The sequence below is a fragment of the Loxodonta africana genome, chromosome 17 (genome assembly GCF_030014295.1).
Source record: "Loxodonta africana isolate mLoxAfr1 chromosome 17, mLoxAfr1.hap2, whole genome shotgun sequence".
Classification (NCBI taxonomy): Eukaryota; Metazoa; Chordata; class Mammalia; order Proboscidea; family Elephantidae; genus Loxodonta; species Loxodonta africana.
In genome coordinates this window covers 875,846-897,994 of record NC_087358.1, presented here as the reverse complement: position 1 = coordinate 897,994, position 22,149 = coordinate 875,846, and the positions used below count along the sequence as shown (strand labels likewise).

General features: G+C 48.3%; 1 protein-coding gene across 3 annotated transcripts in view; it reads right to left on the bottom strand.

Moving 5' to 3' along the window:
* The window catches only part of DCLK1 (doublecortin like kinase 1), a 406,473-nt gene extending 398,656 nt beyond the window's left edge, over positions 1-7,817 (bottom strand). For all 3 annotated transcript variants that reach the window (XM_010589360.3, XM_023547224.2, XM_010589359.3), the window contains exons 1-2: positions 7,716-7,817; positions 86-480 (exon numbers count right to left, since the gene is read on the bottom strand). In XM_010589360.3, coding sequence (XP_010587662.1) covers positions 86-461 — 376 coding nt within the window. In that variant the 5' untranslated portion in view covers positions 462-480; positions 7,716-7,817. The remainder of the gene's footprint in view (positions 1-85; positions 481-7,715) is intronic.
* Between the last annotated feature and the right edge of the window lie 14,332 nt (positions 7,818-22,149).

Here is a 22,149-nt window from a genome sequence, read left to right as displayed (position 1 = left end):
ATAGAGAGGGAGACAGGTGAAACAACCTGCACTTCTGAGAATCTAACCTCTATCATAACTTGGGACTTTATCCAAAGGCACTCACCTTCCACCAGCTGGTCCAGGCTGGAGATCTTCTTGAGGCCGTCAATAGTGTAGATCGTTCTCACTCCCTGGGGCAAATTCACGTTATCCGACAGAGTTCGGGTCAAATCTGCCAGCAGGGCCTCAAACGATCGGAACCGGTCTGGGGAGATGGCATACACAATCCCTTTGAAGTACCGGTCTCCGTTGCGGTAGAAGCGGACTTTCTTGGCCTTCTTCTCAGAGCTGAGGGTCTGCAGCGTGCGGGTCCGGTAGAAGCTGCAGTGGGCACTGTGGGTCGGGCTGGGCAGCCCGTTGACCCGCGAGCCCCTGCTGTACCTCTGCGCCTTGTCACGCTCATCAAAGTGCTCCAGCTCCATGTCTCTCCCGAAGGACATGATGGCGCTGACGTCGAACCTGCGAGGCACAGACACAAAAGCAGAGACACACTGGTGTTACTCTAAGACCCCGATTTAAAGGCTCAGCTTGAGTGCATCTGGCGGAACGGTCCTGTAACTGACGGCTTATTTAATATGAGGAATCGGGGTGGAGGGAGAGAGGCAAAGAGGAGGTGGGGGGCAGACCCCAGAGGAAGCCACTCTGTCAGAAACAGTAAAACCAGCTGCCGTCGAGTCTATTCCAACTCATGTGTGTCAGAGGGGAACCGTGCTCCACAGGGTCCTCTGTGGCTGATCTTCAGAAGCAGACCAGCAGGCCCTTCTTCAGAGGCACCTCTGGGTAGACTTGAACCTCCAACCTTTCTGTTAGCAGCCAAGCCCATTAACTGTTTGCACCACCCAGGGACTCCTTGTTACAAACAGCTCCTATATGTGGACCACCTACAACATACCAGGCTTTGAACATACATTATATCCAACAGCCACAACTTTTCAAAGTATTATTATCCCTGTTTGCAGATAAAGAAACCAACGCACCAGAAAATTTCTCCTAGATCTCTCCAAGCAACACAGTGAGAAATGCTTGAACCAGGAACTCCAAGCCATGTTTGCCTGACTCCAAATCCCCATACTACCTCCAGGGAAGTGTGCCAACCTGGGTGTTGTTGGGTGCCATCAAGTCAATTCTGACTAATAGCAACCCCATGTGACAGAGTAGAACTGCCCCATAGGGTTTCCCAAGCTGTAATCTTTATGAAAGCAGATGGCCAGGTCTTTCTCCCACGGAGTTGCTGATGGGTTCAAACTGCAAACCTTTCAGTTAGCAGCTGAGCTCTTAACAGTTACGCCACCAGGGCTCCTTGCTAACACTGGTACCAAAAACCAAACCCATTGCCGTTGAGACGATTCCAACTCATAACAACCCTAAAGGACAGAGCAGAACTGCCCCGTAGGGTTTCCAAGAAGCAGCTGGTGGATTCAACCTGCCGACCTTTTGGTTAGCAGCCAAGCTCTCAAACACTGCGCCACCAGGGCTCCTTGCCAACACTAGTAGGAAATAGGCTTTTCAGTGGCGCATTGGTTAGGAGCTCGGCTGCTAACCAAAATGGCAGCATTCAAACCCACCAGCCACTCCTTGGAAACTCTATAGGGCAGTTCTACTCTGTTCTATAGGGTTGCTGAGTCAGAATCAACTCGACAGCAATGGATTTAGCCTTTTTTGTTTGTTTATGCCACAGTGGTTAAGAGCTTGGCTGCTAATCAAAAGGTCTGCAGTTTGAATCCACTATCCACTCCTTGGAAACCCTATGGGACAGTTCTACTCTGTCCTATAGGGTAACTGTGAGTCCGAACTGAGTCTACGGAAACAGGTTTTTGCTTTATACCACTAAAGATAGTTACCAGGGGAAGGCCAGGAACACAAGAGGGCAGGCAGTACTTGACAGTCAGATTGTAAAGGTTTTACACAGAGTCCGTGTGGCTTGTCCAGGTAGAGAGCAATCAATTTCTTAGGTTCTACCGCCTTAAAAAAAAAAAAAAAAAATTTTTTTTTTTTTTTTTACCACCTTAAGGGGAATCTCTGGGTAGTACAAATGGTTAACACCGTAGGCTGCTAACCAAAAGGTTGAAGGTTTGAGTCCACCAAGAGATGGCCAGAATAAAGGCCCGATGATCTACTTCTAAAAAAATCAGCCTTTGAAAACCCGATGGAGCCTAGCTCTACTCTGGCACACATGGGGTCACCATGAGTCTGAGTCAATCCATAGCAACTAGTTTTTTTTTTTTTTTTTTTACCAACTTTAGGAAGATTTTCCAACATATTTACATATTCATTACAAATTTTACTAAAATGCAAATTCACCGTAGCTCATTTACTTTTATTTACTGCTTTAGATAAACTGGGTTAACGAAAAAGAGAAAGAGAAGACGGAGGGCTTTCTTTTCTTTCCACTAAGACTCTCTTCAGATTGCTGGGTTTAGAATCGAGACCCACAGTGATGTAGCTGTGTAACCTCAAGACATCTACCTGGTTAACATCTCTAAGCCCCAATTTCCTTAACCTTAAGAGGGGAATGAGAATAGTACCCATCTCACGGTTAACACTTGTTATTAAATGAGTTAATACACAGAGCACTTAGCACAGTGCTGGGCATGTGGTCAGTATTCATATGTATTATTAATAGAATCAGCTGTTCTGTTCTTGAGCCTGTTACAGAAAGAATCAGTGGGAACATAACACTCCCCACACCACGCGTGGTGCAACAGGCAAACATCTGGCTGCTAACTGAAAGGCTGTGCCATTCGAACCCAGCCAGCAGCTCTGTAGGAGAAAGACCTGGCAACCTGCTCCCATAAAGATGACAGCCAAGAAGACACCATGGGCAGTTCTACTCTGTCACATGGGGTCGCTATGAGTCAGAAGCAACTTGATGGCACCCAACAACAACAACCACACGTGCATAGAAGGTTTCTGCTAGGTCCTCCTGATTTCCATCTCTCAACCTTCTGACAGGCATGACCACAGGGTCCCCATTTTACTTTCTTGTCACCAGCAAGCTGCCCGCAGAACTAATTTGTCCTTGATTAGTCCGTAAAAGGCTTGTGGTGGTGCCCCATGAGGAGGGAACCCACATTTTAATAGGATAATCTAGAAAATGCAACAACCTCAGCATTCAAAGTGAGGATGCTGTAAGGGCAAAATTCCAGGCACCCTTAAAATAGAATTGAAGAGAAAGAGAAAACCGGGGGCAGGAATCTCACAAGTGCTTCTGCCCAAATCCCACCACGAGGATAACTCCCCGTTTCTGCAGTTTAGCCCAAACTCACCAAACGCACCGCCCAGGATAACTCCCCGTTTCTGCAGTTTAGCCCAAACTCACCAAACGCACCGCCCAGGATAACTCCCCGTTTCTGCAGTTTAGCCCAAACTCACCAAACGCACCGCCCAGGATAACTCCCCGTTTCTGCAGTTTAGCCCAAACTCACCAAACGCACCGCCCAGGATAACTCCCCGTTTCTGGAGTTTAGCCCAAACTCACCAAATGCACCGCCCAGTCACCCTGACCTTTCCTTGACCCTCAGTAAATGGACCTCTGACCCCTGCAGAGTAGCTAAAACCACATTCTCAAATAGCCCTTCTAGAGCCTGTATTACAGCTCCTCCTGCAGTGAATAAAGTGGAAGAAATCAGCACCTGCTGGGTGTCTATGACGTAACACGGTGAAAGTCCCCTACAACTCACAACCCCCAAAAGGCAGGTAATACCCCTAGACTGAGGCCGCTACGGGACTGACCAGGGTCCCAAAATCTTCAGGGAGGAAGCTGGGGTGTGAACCCAGAATTAGTGTGACGCCAAAGCTGGGAGTCTGTCCAAGTCAACCCAACCCTCTGAGACTAGCCCCCTGTGGACAGGCAAAGTGGGAGTTTGTAAAGCACTCACACCACTTGATCATTCAAGACTTGTCTGCAGACAGAGGGACAGCCGACACCAGACCTCTCAATCCTCACCTGCTGGCAGGTCTACAGGTGATCCCACCGAGGGGTGAGAGGGAGGGTGGAGGACAGGTGTGAGTTATAACTACGGTGGTTATGAGTTCAGTGTATCTTTTTTTCCTCCAAACACGGAAACCACCCCATACCTCGTGATAACTTAAGATAGTCTAAATGTGCATTTTAGAAAAAGTTATACTATGTGTAGGTATGACTGAACGCGTTCTCAGGCGCCATTGAGCCGATTCTGACTCGTATCAACCCCAAGTGACAGAGCAGAACTGACCCACACGGTTTTCTAGGCTGTATTCTTTAATGAAAGGAGCCCTGGTGGCACAGTGGTTAAGTGCTTAGCTGCTAAGTGAAAGGTCAGTGGTTCAGACCCACCAGCCGCTCTGCAGGAGAAAAGATGTGGCAGTCTGCTTCCATGAAGATTACAGTCCCGGAAACCCTACGGGGCAGTTCTACTCTGTCCTATAGGGCCACTATGAGTTGGAATCAACTTGACAGCACCTGAGAACACATTCACACATACCTAAGTCGGAATCAACTCGATGGCAACTGGCAGTCTTTATGGGAGCAGATCAACAAGTCTCTCTCCCGAAGAGCCACTGGGTGGGTTTGAACAGCCAACCTTTTGGTTAGCAGCCAAGCACTTAACCATTGCGCCACCAGGGCTCCTCATGTGTGAATGAGTATCATTAATTTTGAAGTTAAATAACTAAAAAATAATCAGTTGATGTCCAACCCTTCCAGCAGCTATTAATTGTGTAATAAGTCAATTCCGACTACTAGTAGCCCTGCAACAGTAACAATATTTTACCTGGAATGTCATGGTTAACTGCTATTTTTTTATGTATTTGTTTTTAAAATGAGCTCTCGTCTACCAAATACAGTGGTATGCACGTGGAGGGGGACAAAGCTGCCAGTACTCAAGCCAACTCGCTAAGCTTTTCAAAAAATCCCTGAATTACAGCATCAAGAACATAACGTCAAAATTCTAAGGTCAAGGCTGGCTTTTGAAGGTTTTGTCCTATTTTTAAAGGCAGTGATTTTTTCCTATCCCCAGGGATTTCCTCCTAAATTTACATAAGTGAAAAAAAAGGAGGTACAACTGCAGCAGAAGACAAGACGGCACAGTCGTGTCCCCCCAGTGTGGATGTCTGGTGCTGTTGAGCTGATTCCAACTCATGGTGGCCTCATGTGACACAGAAGAGCTGCCTCGTAGGGTTTTCTAGGCTGTAATCATCATAGGAGCAGATCACCAGGTCTGTTCTCCCACTCGGTGGGTTCGAACGGCTGACCTTTTTGGTTAGCAGTCCAGCACTTACCCATTGCACCACCAGGATCCTTGTGTTCCCATAAAGTGTACAAATCTAGTTCTAAGGGGCTCTCGGCAATTTACAATTTGCAAAGGCCAAATAATTTGGCAATTGTTTGAATTCCCAAGAAGGCACAGCCTTTTAGGACCAAGAACTCCACACCAATTGAAAAAAAGATTAATTTAAAATGAGAAAAGTCTATCTTGTTTTATTTTAGTTGCATATTTTTTCAGACTGGACCATACGTTCATCCAGGACATGGACCATATCTTTTACTTCCTTCACGGAGCCTGACCAAACGTGGACAACGGAGAGATGCTGGCAACAAAGACAAACCATGCTCAAATCACGATCATTTTCAAGAGTACAGCCAACATCGCACAAACGTCGGGAACCACACCACCGCCCTGCTGCCCCAGTGATTGCATGTTCCTGGGTCACTATGAGTCGGAGTCGACTCGATGGCAATGGGTTCGGTTTTTTTTTCCCCGTCTTGGGCATCCCTAGTGATACAAGGGGTGAACACACTCAGCTGCTGACCTACAGGTTAGAAGTTCAAGTTCGCACAAAGGCACCTCTGAAGAAAGGCCTGGTGAGCTACTTCCAAAAAATCAGCCACTGAAAATCCCACGGAGCACAGCTCTACCATGACACACGCGGGGCTGCCACGATGCAGAGTCGACTCGGCGGCAGCTGGTTTGTTCCCGCTTTGGTGGCGCGGCTCTTCAGGCAGCTCAGATATGTACCTGAACCAAGAGGTCCTGACGAAGGTCCACTGTACTTGCACACGTTCACTTCCTGCACCAAAGCCTCCTAGAGCCACAGCCACTGATGGGCTCGCAGACACACACGGCAGGTACCTGTGCAGGTGTGTGCAGCAGCTAAGGAGGTAACCATCAGTCACAGAGAGCAGAGACACCTGGGTGGGGAAGTGGGGTGGTTGCTCGCAGCAGAGATTTCCTACAGACGCTGCCGTGCCAAGAAAGCAACACCCTCGACTGTTCTCTGGGATTTCTCACCAGCTGGGGAACCTCTGTGCTTCTCCTTGAGATTAGCACATGGGGTCCTGCTTCAGAGATGCACACACATACCAAGAAATGTTGTTGTTGTGTGCAGCTGAGTCGATTCCAACTCAGAGCGACCCTATAGGACAGAGTAGAACTGCCTCATAGGGTTTTCCAGGCTGTAATCTTCACAGGAGCAGATCACCAGGTCTCTTCTCCCGCAGAGCAGCCGGGGGGCTCCTACTGCCAACCTTTCAGTTAGCAGCTGAGTGCTTAACCGCTGTGCCACATTACAGCTAACACTATACAATCTCAGAAACCACAGCACCGGAGCTCTTTTCCATAAACACTACCACATCTAAATAGATGCTAGGCCTGAGATCCCAAGGCATACCTGAACAGTGGGATCAGGATTTAGGTGGAAGGCCAGGCATGGAATGTGAGACACAGGCCCCTTCAGAGTGGCGAGGCGAGGAGGAGACCCACCATGGGTGGAGCTATCACGAGGCATGTGGACACCTTTTGTAATTTCCCCACATATAACCTCTTAAAATCCCTTCTGACCGGCATTCATGTGACATTTCATAGTTAAAACGCTGTCCTACTTTCCTTTTCTGTGGAAAAAGATATATTTAGGGCATTCATAAAACGTGTTCTGGGAACACCCTGCAGTGTGGCGGCTGCACGCGTGTGCACCATGGTGGACACGCAGGCACAGGTGTAGGAGAGAGGCGGCTGATGGAATGAAACCTTTCATCTGCCCTTGCCTCCTGGGGCATCTCCCTGCCCAAACCAGCGGCGAGTCCACGCAAACCTGGTTTTCAAAAGCAGCCTCTTTTGTGGGCCAATGCGGGGCTGTGCGTGCGCTCCCACCAGGAGGAAAATGCCATTTCCTCTCCCGCAAGCTTTCAGCACTGCAGGTCCTGATTTGTACAAGAGGCTACCTCGCAGTCCCCAAAGGAACTTGAGACCCTGCAGATGGACTTACAACACCCACACTGCAGCCGTCCGCCACACGCCGGTCGCCCCATCCTCCGGCACACACCTCCCTCCCGGGCGCACGGGGAAGCGCACACAATGAGAGGCCTGGCCCGGCCACTCCTTCAGGCGCAGACTTGGTCCTCGCTGCGCGGCCAGTTCTCACAATGACAGACGCCTCTCCCGGCTCCTCCGCCCGGCCCTCCATCTCCCCTCCCGACACGGCGGAAAGCCGGTGTGCCCGCTCGCCCCATTTTTAAAGCCCGGTGGCACCAGACAAAAGAGGCCGGTGCCAGCCGCCCGGGGCCGCGGCGTACGACGCCCCCCGGGGCCAGGCTGGCGAGGCCGGCGGCCGCCTTCGGAGGTCCGAGCCGGGTGGGCCCACGCCCCACGCCCCGCGCCCCACGCGCCCGGCTCGGCGGCCTCGGCCGCAGCTCCCTTCCCCGAGGGCGCACCACGCACCGGGTCTCCGGTCCTGCCTGCGGGCGCGGCGCGGCGGTGGAGCTCGGCGTCCGGATGCGCTAGCGCGGGGCTGCGCCTGGGGCCCTCCTCATGGAACGCGGCTCCGCGAGCGCAGCGCAGCCTCGGGCGGCGAGGAGGGCGGCGGCGAGCGCGCTCCCTTCTCTCGTCGCCGCTCGCACGCCCGCCTCCTCCTCCTCCGCGCGCGCGCCCCGCGCCCCCGCCCTTGTGGGCAGGGCGCACCCACCACGGCTGCGCCCGGATCCCCTCCCCGCGCCCAGCACGGCCGCGGCGACCTCGGCGCCTGTGGTGTGACCGGGCCCCACACCGCCCGTCCCCGGGAGGGGTCCGCGGAGAGGGAGGCCAGCGGGTGGGCCTGGGGACAGCGGAAGAGAACCGGAGCTGGGAGGGATGTGAGCCAGGAAATGTGTAAGGGGGAAGAGGTGACACCCGCTCGCTCAGGAGAGGCGGCAGGGGAAACGGCCCGCGCCCGCGCGCGCGCAAACACCCACGCACAGACACCCAGCCACCCACCCACGCACACCCAGCCACCACCCACGCACACCCAGCCACCACCCACACACTTCCTCGTGGCCGTGTTTCCCACCCTCTCATCACCTCTTGCCCAGGGTGCGTCCACGACGGCGCCTCAGTGGGGACCAGGCGCGGACCCTCCCGAGCTAGGCACTCTGACGTCGCCTTAGCCCCCTAGCTGGGAGGGCCAGCTCTGCACGTGGATCCAGCCCTTCATGTCTTCTTGACCCCAACACATGAGTCGCCCTTGAAATCCTGATCTCTGCTATAGCCAAATGTTAACAATAGGCCCTTGATAACTTAAGGGCACGTTTCGCTGCTGGACTCCCTAGTGGCTGCGAGGGGTTGGCGGTCAGCGGTGAAAGCCCCGAGAGTTCATCAAGCCTTCCCTCCCGGGACAGGAATGTTCTGGAAGTCCTGCTGTTCACAGCTTCCTCCAGTCTTTGCACAAAAGTCCCCGGACTGGGAGCAGACCCCAGACCTCAGTGAGACCTTAGCCTGGTCCGGAGTCTCTAGCCGTAGGTATTTTGTCTCTTCCTGAGCTTACACTTTTCCATGGAAAACCAAAGATTGAATCTTCCCTTGCCTGCTGAGCTCAGCTATATTATTTGACTACTTATAATTAATAAGAGCGATTCTAAGAGACGTTCAAAGTATTAGGTAAATACTAAATAATTACCATTTGTTATAAGACACACCTCAAATGAGATTCATGTCTCATGGTCAGCAAGTCCTACAATATTTATTTTTGAACTATTGCATAGCCAGGGCTGGATGAAGGCCCTGGACACTGATAATCTGTGGTGCCTGTGCTCAGCTTACTCACGCTCCTGAAGGGGTGTGTGTGCGTGTGTCTTAGCTAGCCGTGGTGTCGCTTCTTTTTAAATGAGACGATGACATTAAGGACTGAACGCAAAGTGGCGTACCCCGTTTTAGCGGAATGAGATGAACTGGATCACAAAATTTTTAGTGGATGTGGGGTACTACGGTTTTTACTGTAGACCACATTTTCTACAAAAAGACGACTCCACATATTCTACGACAAAGAAACTAAGTCAGTCAGCTTGGTTGTTTCAACGATCAATGTAAAATTCTGTTCTCCCGCAAACTGACTTTCACCAATTTTGATGCTTGTTTCATAATAAATGCTATAATTATAAATGAACAAATGAAAAGATGTCATAAAAGAAAATTTAATGATCAGAAAACAAATACTATAACAAATTTCCATATTTTATTTTTAGATCTTTCATCTCTAACATGATATAATTAAAAACATTTCTGTTCTTTGCACTTACAAATTCTTCAATAATTTTGAGACAATTAAGCTGCCAAACAATATCTACTTCCGTACATAATAAGAGCAATGAATCAAGTCTTTCCTGAGTCATCACTGTACCGTGAGGGCTTTTGAGGCTCTTCAGGGACAAAAACGAGCCTTCAGTTGTGCAGTCTGTGATCATTACAGTTGGAATGTGCATAAAGCAAGTCCAGCATTGGGAAATACGCATCGTATTTTATCTTCTATTATGGAATTATACATGCCTTGTTGTTCCCAAATCTGTAAGCTTAGTTCTCATGTAAGGACCCCTGTGTGTGTATCACGGCAAAGAGCATTGCTGGCCCTCCTGGCTGGAGTTGTTGGATCAGCAGACCTGGATGTACGAGGTGGTTCTCTCAAAATGGGTCAGAGACCTGGTTTTAACATGATCTTTCCTTGCCCAGTAACCACTCACGTGGGATCCAGTTACATATTCGGTGAATGTAGCAAGAGTTGGACTGTACAGCTCAACCCCACCTCTTGTTTATTAGGAAGAAGTAGTATACTCCCAAGAGACCCACCGAGGTAAGGAGTTTCAGTTCGTAGGAGAGGACCTCAGGAGACAGATGTCGACAAAGGTGTTAAAGTGGTCGGGGCCTCATAGTTTAAACAGCTTTGCACCTGGGTGCCCTCCTGACTCTGCGTGAACTGTATTTCCAGCCGGCACACTCTTCACGCACCTGGGTGCCCTCGTGACTCTGCGTGAACTGTATTTCCAGCCGGCACACTCTTCACACACCTGGGTGCCCTCGTGACTCTGCGTGGACTGTATTTCCAGCCGGCACACTCTTCACGCACCTGGGTGCCCTCGTGACTCTGCGTGGACTGTATTTCCAGCCGGCACACTCTTCACGCACCTGGGTGCCCTCGTGACTCTGCGTGGACTGTATTTCCAGCCGGCACACTCTTCACGCACCTGGGTGCCCTCGTGACTCTGCGTGGACTGTATTTCCAGCCGGCACACTCTTCACGCACCTGGGTGCCCTCGTGACTCTGCGTGGACTGTATTTCCAGCCGGCACACTCTTCACGCACCTGGGTGCCCTCGTGACTCTGCGTGGACTGTATTTCCAGCCGGCACACTCTTCACGCACCTGGGTGCCCTCGTGACTCTGCGTGGACTGTATTTCCAGCCGGCACACTCTTCACGCACCTGGGTGCCCTCGTGACTCTGCGTGGACTGTATTTCCAGCCGGCACACTCTTCACGCACCTGGGTGCCCTCGTGACTCTGCGTGGACTGTATTTCCAGCCGGCACACTCTTCACGCACCTGGGTGCCCTCGTGACTCTGCGTGGACTATATTTCCAGCCGGCACACTCTTCACGCACCTGGGTGCCCTCGTGACTCTGCGTGGACTGTATTTCCAGCCGGCACACTCTTCACGCACCTGGGTGCCCTCGTGACTCTGCGTGGACTGTATTTCCAGCCGGCACACTCTTCACGCACCTGGGTGCCCTCGTGACTCTGCGTGGACTGTATTTCCAGCCGGCACACTCTTCACGCACCTGGGTGCCCTCGTGACTCTGCGTGGACTGTATTTCCAGCCGGCACACTCTTCACGCACCTGGGTGCCCTCGTGACTCTGCGTGGACTGTATTTCCAGCCGGCACACTCTTCACGCACCTGGGTGCCCTCGTGACTCTGCGTGGACTGTATTTCCAGCCGGCACACTCTTCACGCACCTGGGTGCCCTCGTGACTCTGCGTGGACTGTATTTCCAGCCGGCACACTCTTCACGCACCTGGGTGCCCTCGTGACTCTGCGTGGACTGTATTTCCAGCCGGCACACTCTTCACGCACCTGGGTGCCCTCGTGACTCTGCGTGGACTGTATTTCCAGCCGGCACACTCTTCACGCACCTGGGTGCCCTCGTGACTCTGCGTGGACTGTATTTCCAGCCGGCACACTCTTCACGCACCTGGGTGCCCTCGTGACTCTGCGTGGACTGTATTTCCAGCCGGCACACTCTTCACGCACCTGGGTGCCCTCGTGACTCTGCGTGGACTGTATTTCCAGCCGGCACACTCTTCACGCACCTGGGTGCCCTCGTGACTCTGCGTGGACTGTATTTCCAGCCGGCACACTCTTCACGCACCTGGGTGCCCTCGTGACTCTGCGTGGACTGTATTTCCAGCCGGCACACTCTTCACGCACCTGGGTGCCCTCGTGACTCTGCGTGGACTGTATTTCCAGCCGGCACACTCTTCACGCACCTGGGTGCCCTCGTGACTCTGCGTGGACTGTATTTCCAGCCGGCACACTCTTCACGCACCTGGGTGCCCTCGTGACTCTGCGTGGACTGTATTTCCAGCCGGCACACTCTTCACGCACCTGGGTGCCCTCGTGACTCTGCGTGGACTGTATTTCCAGCCGGCACACTCTTCACGCACCTGGGTGCCCTCGTGACTGCGTGAACTGTATTTCCAGCCGGCACACTCTTCACGCACCTGGGTGCCCTCGTGACTCTGCGTGAACTGTATTTCCAGCCGGCACACTCTTCACGCACCTGGGTGCCCTCGTGACTCTGCGTGAACTGTATTTCCAGCCGGCACACTCTTCACACACTGGAGCTGCCGTCAGTTTCATTTAGTGCCTGCTGGTTCCCTTCCGCTGTGGCTCTCCCCTTGCCTCGTGTCCTGTCACCTTGGCATCTGTGGGTCTTTGCTCTGGACAGGTGGTGCCCCTGTTCTGTTGATGCCCTAAGCACGTGCTTACCTTGCTTGTTGGGTAATCCATCCCTGTTCATCGCTCAAGGATGAGAGTACGCTGAACTAACCAAATTAAATGCAAAGTACTGAGCCTCTTCAAATTCTGATGCAAAATAAGGGCCAAGAGCAAGTATGGAGTAAAGAAGGAACCCAATATATTTTCTTGAGAGCAGAAATTGGATATTCGTTTATCATTCCAGTTGGCAACGCCAAATGATCCTGCCGAAATACTAGTCCAGGAAATACATTCCATCTCCCAACCCAGGCTCATTTCTTAAGGACTTTAGCTCAACCCCATCCCACCTCTATCCCAGTTGTCCCACCCAGGACACTCAGATCACGTGTTCATAGAAGCCCCTTTGTGCTGGATTCTCTCAGCAGCAAAGTGCCCTAACTAAAAATAGTTGGGCATCATTTACCCTTTCAGGAAACCAGGGAGTGAACTGATAATTAAGTAGATGGGGACACTAAAGAGTACCCAATGGCCACTACACAAAAGGAGCCCTGGTGGCACAGTTGTTAAGTGCTCGGCTACTAACTGAAGGGTCTGGGGTTAGAACCCACAAGCCAGTCCATGGGAGAAAGATGTTGCAGTCTGCTTCCATAAAGATTACAGCCCTGGAAGCCCTATAGGGCAGTTGTATTCTGTCTTATAGGGTTGCTAAGGGTCAGAATCAACCCCATGGCAATGGGTTTGGCTTTTTGGCCCCTATGCTGTGCCATGATTTATTCCAGGACAGCAGGCTTGTGCTGAATGGCACCTAGTGGCCGACAGAAGTGATGCCACTTACAAAGCACTGAAGTTACTTCCAGGGTAGCTTAAGCTTTGGCAAATCTAACTCACACTTAAAAATAATTCCTAACTGAAATGATATTTACTGCTGTGCTGTTGGGTGCTGTCGAGTCAATTCTGACTCATAGCGACCCCATATGACAGAGTAGAACTACCCTACAGGGTTTTCTATGCTGTAATCTTTACAGGCATGTTATCAAGAGGGGCCAGTCCATAGAGAAAGACATGATGCTTGGTAAAGTAGAGGGTCTTTGAGGAAGACCCTCAAAGAAATGGACTGACACAGTGGCTGCAACAATGGGCTGAAGCGTAACAACGATTGTGAGCATGGCACAGGACCAGGCAGTGTTTCATTCTGTAGTACATAGGGTCACTATGAGTCGGAACCCAGTGGACAACACCTAACAGCAACACTTACGGGAGCAGATCGCCAGGTCTTTCTCCTGTAGAGCAGCTAGGTGGGTTCAAACCACCAACCCTTTGGTTGGCAGGCAAGTGCTTAACTGTTGTGCCACCAGGACTCCTTGATACCTAACTAGGGAACTTCTGATTCTAGTAATTTTCAAAAACTGAGTTACTTCCTTTATATCACTAAGGCGTTGATTAAAGAAGGGACTGGAAAAAATGTTGCCTTTATCCCTTGAAACCCTGAAGTAATGGAGATCCCATTCTTGCTTCCCAGAGCTGATGCTACTGAAGATGGGGCCACGTCTCTGCATCGGGCAGCCATGACAGCAGCTCGGCCCCAGCTGTGGCAGCAGCTCCCACTAACCGAGTCCGTGCTTTTGCTGTGCTCGGGCCCTTGATACGTTTTCTTATTTCATTCTCACAACAACCATAAATTGTTGATGTAGTTAGTCATCAACTCTAACTCATGACAACCTTACGTATAACATGACAAATCACCGTGTGGTCCTGCACCATCCTCACAATCGTGGCTACGTTTGAGTCCAATGTTGCAGCTACTGCATCAGTCCATCTCACTGAGGGTTTCCCTAATTTTCACTGACCCTCTACTTTACCAACCATGATGTCTTTTTCTAGTGATTTGTCTTTCATGATGACATGTCCAAAATAAGCAAGCCGAAGTCTCACCATCCTCGATTCTAAGAAGCATTCTAGTTGTATTTCATCTAAGCCTGATTTGTTGGTTTTTTGGGTATATTCAGTATTCTTTGCCAACACCACAATTCGAATGCATCAATTCTTCTTCTGGCTTCTTTTCTCATTGTTCGGCTTTTGCATGCATGCATATGAGGTGACAGAAAATACCATGGCTTGGGTCAAGCTTATGACAAGCTGACAAATGGATGGTAGAAAACCATAAAAGTTAGACATTATTGTCCTCATTTTACAGATGGAGAAACTTAGAGGAGAGGTTGGTCATGCAGCTAATAAACGCGAGCCTGACTTATTTCTCAAAATCCCCAATGCTTTAAAATTCAAGTCAGTTTTCCAACGGCTTTGGTCACATGCCCGTAAAGTAGCACCAAATTCTAAAGTGAAGTGTAATTGCCTTTGGAAAATGCAGCCTTTTAACAAAAAGAGTTTATTACCTCATAAAAGAGGAAGAGTGAACAGCTCTGTGCCACCTTGAGCCCTACCTTCTGTACTGACGGCTGCTACCAAACGTTCCTGCCTCGGGCTAAACTCTTCACGAAAGCATTGTACTTGAACCTCCAGCACAGAGCTGATGGACCAACTTTTCTGTAAGTGCTTATTTTCCTCAGACTAACTTTTCAGATGCAAACTGGAGAAGAGAAAAAGAACCAAAGAATAATAATTTTTAACTGACTATGTATCTCTTTTTAGGCACTTTCTTTTGGCATCTTTATAGAAAATACGCTGAGTCACGTCCATCCATAATTACCAAGTGAGGGAAATTAGCAGAAAGAGATGTACTTCTTGTTTTTCCCCTTTAAATCTGTTGACATGAAATCAATTTCAACTCATGGTGATGCCCATGTGTGCCACAGTAGAACTGTGCTCCATAGGGTTTTCAGTGGCTGATTTTTTGGACATAGATCACCTGGCCTCTCTTCTGAGGTGTCTCTGGGTAGACCTGATGCAGTGGTTAAGAGCTCAGTTGCTAACCGAAAAGTCAGCAGGCAGTTCAAACTCACCAGTCCTTCCACCTCCATAAAGATTGTTGTTATTGTGGTTGTTAGGTGTCAGGGAGTCAGTTCTGACTCATAGTGACCCCCAAGTGACAGAGCAGAACTGCCCCATAGGGTTTCCAAGGAGTAGCAGCTGGTAGATTTGAACTGCTGACCTTTTGATTAGCAGCTGAGCTCTTAACCACTATGCTACCAGGGCTCCCCATAAAGATTACAGCATTGTAAACTCTGTGGAGCAGTTCTTCTCTGTCACCCAGGGTCGCTATGAGTCGGAATTGACTAGACAGCACCAGGTTTGGTGTTTTTGGTTTCCCTTTGGGTCTACAGAGAACGATCCAGTGGCCTTACCATTTTACTTGACAGCCCACGGAGTTCTGCTCCTCGGAAACCAGGCATCCCCCGTCCTCCACGTGACGTGGTTGGAGTCCACGCGGCAGCACAAACATAAGAGCCTTCTCAGCATCTGCCTCCCAGGATGACACAGCACCACGAGGGGGTCTAACTAGGGCAGCTTCACGGCTTCACTGATTCTTGACACTTGCTTCTAGTTGAGGAATCTCATACCAAATTGAAGGAACCCTTGTGGTACAGTGGTTAAGCACTTGGTTGCTAACCAAAAGGTCGGCAGTTTGAACCCACCCAGCAGCTCCGAGGGAGAAAGACCTGGTGATCTGCTCCCGTAAAGACTACGGTCTAGAAAACCCGAGGGCGCAGTTCTGCTCTGTCACATGGGGTCTCTGAGAGTCAGAATTGACTCAATGGCACCCAACAACATCAAACTGACATTTCTCACAGACAAGCCACATTATTGACTGTTCCAGTCAATTAAAATCCCCCTGCTTTTCACATGCTTTGCTCTTAAAAGGTCCTTCATTCTGTATTTGCTCAGCTGGACCTGGGGAACTTAAGTTCAGTGCTCCACATTTTTTCCCACTCAACCGTGTGCTGTGATTTGGTCCATCTATTAGCCTGTTGAAGGGGATCCCTTTGGACACTGCTATGTCACCTTCCACATGAGCAGTCTGTCCAGCTTCCTGTCAGTCTGATCAACAGGCACCAAGATCCTCATCTCAGGTGTTGATAAAAGCTTTCAACAGGAACATGGTCACAGCAGACTCTGTCAACCTCACTGCCCTTGACTTCCCTCCAGGTCAATGGGTAATAGCAATGGACTCTGTCAGTGTACTTGGGAAATTACAGAGTGTAGTGGTTTGAATTGTGTCCCCCCAAAATATGTGTCAATTTAGTTAGACCATGTGTAGTTGTCCTCCATCTTGTGGTGTTCCTATGTGTTATAAATCATAATCTCTGCCTGTGGTTAAAAGGATTAATCAGGTCACCTGATCCGAAGGGGAGTTTCCCTGGGTGTGGACTGCACCACCTTTTATCTCTCAAAAGATGAAAGGGAAGCAAGCAGAGAGTTGGGGACCTCATATAACCAGAAAGCAGCACCAGGAGCAGAGCGCGTCCTTTGGGCCTGGGGTCCCTGCACCGGAGAAGCTCCTTGACCAGGAAAAGATTGAGGACAAGGACCTTCCTCCAGAGCCCACAGAGAGAGAAAGCCTTTGCCTGGAGCTGACACCCTGAATTTGGACTTGTAACATACCAGACTGTGAGAAAATAAATTTCTCTTTGTTAAAGCCATCCACTTGTGGTATTTCTGTTATAGCTGCACTACATGACTAAGACACACAGTTAATATGTCCTCTATTGCAAATAAACATCCAGAGGTCCCAAACCCAAACCCTTTGCCATTGAGTCGACTCTGACTCATGGCAACCCTACAGGACAGAGCAGATCTGCCCCGTAAGGTTTCCGAGGCTGTGGTTTCTATGGAAGCAGACCTACAGGTCTTTCTTCTGCGGAGCCATTGGGTGGGTTTGAACCACTGATCTTTCAGTTAGCAGCTAAGAGTTCGACTACTGAACCACCAGGGCTCCTCTCTAGAGGTCCAATGATAGCTAAAATTCGCCTTTTCACCTTTAGGATTACTCCCTTGACTTCAATGACTTTTTGAGTCATGAGTTGTTGGTTGTTTTTTTTGTTTTAATCATTTATTTATTTTTTGTTGTTGTTGAAAACATACACAGCAAAACATACACAATTTTTACATGTACAATTCAGTGGCACCGATTACAATCTTCAAGTTGTTCAAGCATTCTCACTCTCCTTTTCCTAGTTATTCCTCCACCGTTAACATAAACTTACTATCCCCTGAGCTTCCTATCTAACCTTCCAAATTGCCATTGTAATTTGATCCCATATAGATAGTTCTTTAAAAGAGCACAATGCTCAAGGCAGACATTCTTTACTAATACAGCTATTGCTGGGTTTAAAGAAAATTTCCGCGGATATTTTTGGTTTGTTGTTTTTGTTGCTGTTAGATGCCATCAAGTTGGTTCTGACTCATAGCAACCCTGTGTACAACAGAACAAAACACTGCCCAGTCCTGCGCCATCCTCACCATTGTTGTTATGCTTGAGCCCATTGTTGCAGCCACTGTGTCGACCCATTTCTTTGAGGGTCTTTGTCTTTTTCTCTGACCCTATACTTTACCAAGCATGATGTTCTCCAGGAATTGATTTTTGGTTTCTATTTTTGGTTTAAGGTTTAAAAATTATCTCAGGGCAATAGTTTCAGGGACTCATCCAACCTCAATGGCTCCAGAATTGCATTCCATGAGAATTTTAAATTCTATTTCACATTTTTATTCCTTTTGATCGGAATTCTTCTACAGAATCTTTGATCAAAATGTTCAGTGGTGGTACCATCCAGTTCTTCTGGTCTCATGGCAAAGGAGCAGTTGTTCATGGAAGCAATTGGCCACAAGTTCCATGTCCTCCTCCTGTTCCTGACTCTCCTTCTTCCTCTGTTGCTCCAGGTAAATAGAGACCGATTGTTGTACCTTGGAGAGTCGTGAGTTTGTATAGACCACACAAGTTCTCGTTCATCCGTTCATTTAATCAGTAACTTTTGAGTGTCTCCAGTGCACCAGGTGCTGTGCTAGGCGTGTGACAGGCCCATGAGGTGGACTCACCAGCACCCTGTGCCCACGGCAGTGACAGCCTGCAGGGAGACAAACGCTAACCACACACTCCTTCACTTCAGTATGGCTACGTGCTGTAAAGGAAAGAACAAAGAGCCTCAGAGAGCTTCCCTTCCCTGAGGAAGGTATTAAACTCGGACTGAAGTCCGCCAGGCAGTGAGCGAGAAGAGTATCAGTTTCAGCAGAAGAAACAGCCTGTGAAGATGTCGAGTGGGAAGCAGCTCCTTCAAGGAGCAAAGGGATGGGCAGAGCAGCTGGCGCTGGGAGCAGGGAGGAGGCTTGCTGTGAAGATGGGCAGAGACAGGCTGCAGGGCTTGCGAGCCATTTAAGTAATGAGGAACTTACCGTAGGAATAAAGGGAACTCACTGAAGGTTTGAGCAGAGACGTGGCAAAATCAGCTCTGCATTTTTTTAAAAATCACTCTAGCTTGGCTGGCTTGCTGCTGGCGTGTGTTGGAGAGGGCAGGGGAATATGAACCATTTACTATCAAGTCTTGGCTAGGGTGGCACGTGTCAGGAAGGACAGTGGGCGGGGGAAACGCAGAGGGGTTACATGTCTATCGCGGTTCTCTTGTGACACTGTGCCTCTGAATGCATTAAGGTATTCGAATCCAGGGAGTTTTTTAAGTATGGGAATTAAATATGGCAGCTGCAAGTGAAAAATATCATTACTGTTTAAAATTACAGGTTGGTCTTGGTAGAATCATTTCAGGAAAATAATCTGGAGTATGTATTTGTATATCCTATCGTGGGCTCTACAGGGTCACTATGAGTCAGAATCGACTGGATGGCAACGGGTTTGGTTTTGGTTTTATCATTAGTCCAGGCAGTAGAGAGTCCGCAAAAAACAATGAAAATTGTACTTAAGGATCCTAAAATTAACTTCAGAAGTAGTCACCTTCACTAGCGTGCATTCAAGAAGAGTTTATTTTGCTGCACTCTTCCTTCCACGAGTTCCTTAAGTAGGCAAATAACTCTTCTTCATTCGTAAGGCACACTAGGATGGAAATACGGCACGTTGTTAAATCTGATTGCCTGAGAGCTCTCCCTGGTTATGTGGAACACAAAAGTCTGAGCAGTCACGTAGTTGTGTTATCGCTCACGGAATGTGGCAAAACTCAACATGACTCCTAACAATTTTAAATCTGGGACCAGACACAAGCCACAGTCCTGTAATCAGGAATGCCCGTAGACTGAACAACCTCATCAGTAAAGCCAGAGGCATTGGCAACTTATTAAATATCCCAAGGAGTCTTTTTTTAAAAACTTTTTTTTTTTTTTAAGTATTTTGGAGAAGTGGATTCTTAAAAGTATAATCTCCCAAACAAGAGAAACCTTACTGAATATCTGCCATTGATAATCATCTTCTAAATGGAAAAAAAAAAACCAAAGTATTTTTGGTGTGCATACTTATATATGTTTCTAAATGTTTCATGCATGCACACACATATCAAAAATATAGTTTGAAAGAGAGAAAATCGGAACGCAGATGTATACGTTTTGCAACATTTTTTCATTTAATTAACTAAAAATGTATCATAAACCTAAATGTAAGAGCTAGAAAAAAATATAGGGAAAAGCAGGGCTTTGGCTATACAAAGATTCCCTAGAAAAGACAAAAAAACATGAAACATAAAGAATTAGATAACTTGTTTATCAGATTTAAAACTTCTGCTCTTCAAAAGACACTGGGAAAAAAAAAGGCAAGGCACAGTCGAGGAGAAAATATTTACAAAACGTGTATCTGATGAAGGTCTTAGATACAGAATGAAGAACCCTTACAGCTCAGTAGGAGCCCTGGTGGCGCAGTGGTTAAGAGCTCAGCTGCTAAACAAAAGGTCGGCAGTTCAACTCCACCAGCTGCTCCTTGGAACCCTATGAGGCAGTTCTACTCTGTCCTATAAGGTCGCTATGAGTCGGAATCAACTCGACAGCAACGGTTTTACAGCTTGGTAAGACCAAAAAAATAAAACAAAAATGGACAAAAGATTCAAATGGACACTTCACCAAAAAACATATACCGATGTGCAGCATCAAAGGTAATTTGGGAAATGCAAACCAAAACCACAGTGAGACACCGCACCACACCCACCGGAGTAACCGAGGACCCTGACACCAAGGGTCGCAAGGGTGATAAGCAGCTGCATCTGTCACTGCTGGCTGGAATGCGAAGTGGGATGGCCACTTTGGAAAATAATTTGCCACTTCCTTATAAAGGTAAATAGGTGCCCTTGAGTCGATTCAGACTCATACTGACCTCATGTGACAGAGAAGGACTGCCCCATAGGGTTTTCTAGTCTGTAAACTTCATGGGGAGCCCTGCTGGCATAGTGGTTGAGATCTTGGCTGCTAACCAAAAGGTCGGAAGTTTGAATCCACCAGCTGCTCCTTGGAAACCCAATGGAGCAGCTCTATTATGTCCTATACCGTCACTATTGGACGGACTTGATGACAAGTTTTCTTTTTTTTTTTTTAAATCTTTATGGAAACAGATCACCATTACCTGTGGAGGCTCTGGTGGATTCAAACCGCCAACCTCACAGTCAGTAGCTGAGAGCTTAATCATTGCACCACCAGGATTCTTTAACCAAAGAGTTGTGGTGTTGTCAGGTGCCGCTGAGTTAGTTCTGACTCATAGCAACCCTATGTACAACAGAACTAAATACTGCCTGGTCCTTTGCCATTCTCACAATCCTTGTTATGCTTGAGTCCATTGTTGCAGCCACTGGGTAAACCATCTCGTTGAGTGTTTTCCTGTTTTTCACTGACCCTCCACTTTACTAAGCATGATGTCCTTCTCCGGGGACTGGTCCCTCCTGATAACATGTCCAAAGTGTGTGAGATTAAGTCTCACTACCCTTCCTTCTAAGGAGCATTCTGGCTGTACTTCTTCCATGACAGATTTGTTCATTCTTCTGGCAGTCCCTAGTAGATTGAATATTCTTTGCCAGCACCATCATTCAAAGGGATCAATTCTTCTTCAGTCTTCCTTATTCATTGTCCAGTTTCGCATGAGTATGAGGCGACTGAAAAAAATCATGCCTTGGGTCAGGTGCACCTTAGTCCACAAAGTGACACCTTTGTTTTTCAACACTTTGAAGATATCTTTTGTAGCAGATTTGCCCGATGCAATACATCACTCAATTTCTTGACTGTTACTTCCATGCCCATTGATTCTGAATCCAAGTAAAATGAAACTTTTGACAACTTGAATATTTTCTCTGTTATCATGATGTTCCTTATTGTTCCAGTTGAGTGGATTTTTGTTTTCTTTATGTTCAGGTGTAATCCATACCGAAGACTGAAGTCTTTGATCTTCATCAGTAGGTGCTTCAAGTCCTCTTCACTTTCAGCAAGCAAGGTTGTGTCATCTGCATATTGCAGGTTGTTAAATGAGTCTTCCTCCAATTCTGATGCCCCATTCTTCTTCATATAGTCCAGCTTCTCAGATCACTTGCTCAGCATACAGACTCAGTAAGTATGGTGAAAGGATACAACCCTGATGCACATCTTCCCTGACTTTAAACCAATCAGTATCCCCTTGTTCTGTTGGAACAACTGTCTCTTGGTCTATGTACAGGTGCCTTATGACCACAATTAAGTGTTCTGGAATTTCCATTCTTCAAAATGGTATCCATAATTTTTTATGATCCACACAGTCGAATGCCTTTGCATAGTCAATAGAACACAGGTAAACATCTTTCTGATATTCTCTGCTTTCACCCAAGATCCACCTGACATCAGCAATAATATCCCTCATTCCAAGTCCTCTTTTGAATCCCGCTTGAACTTCTGGCAGTTCTCTGTCGATGTACTGCTCCAACTGCTTTTGAATGATCTTCAGCAAAATTTTACACAACAGAAAATTGTGTGTGACATTAATGATACTGTTCAATAATTTGCTTGTTCTATTGGCT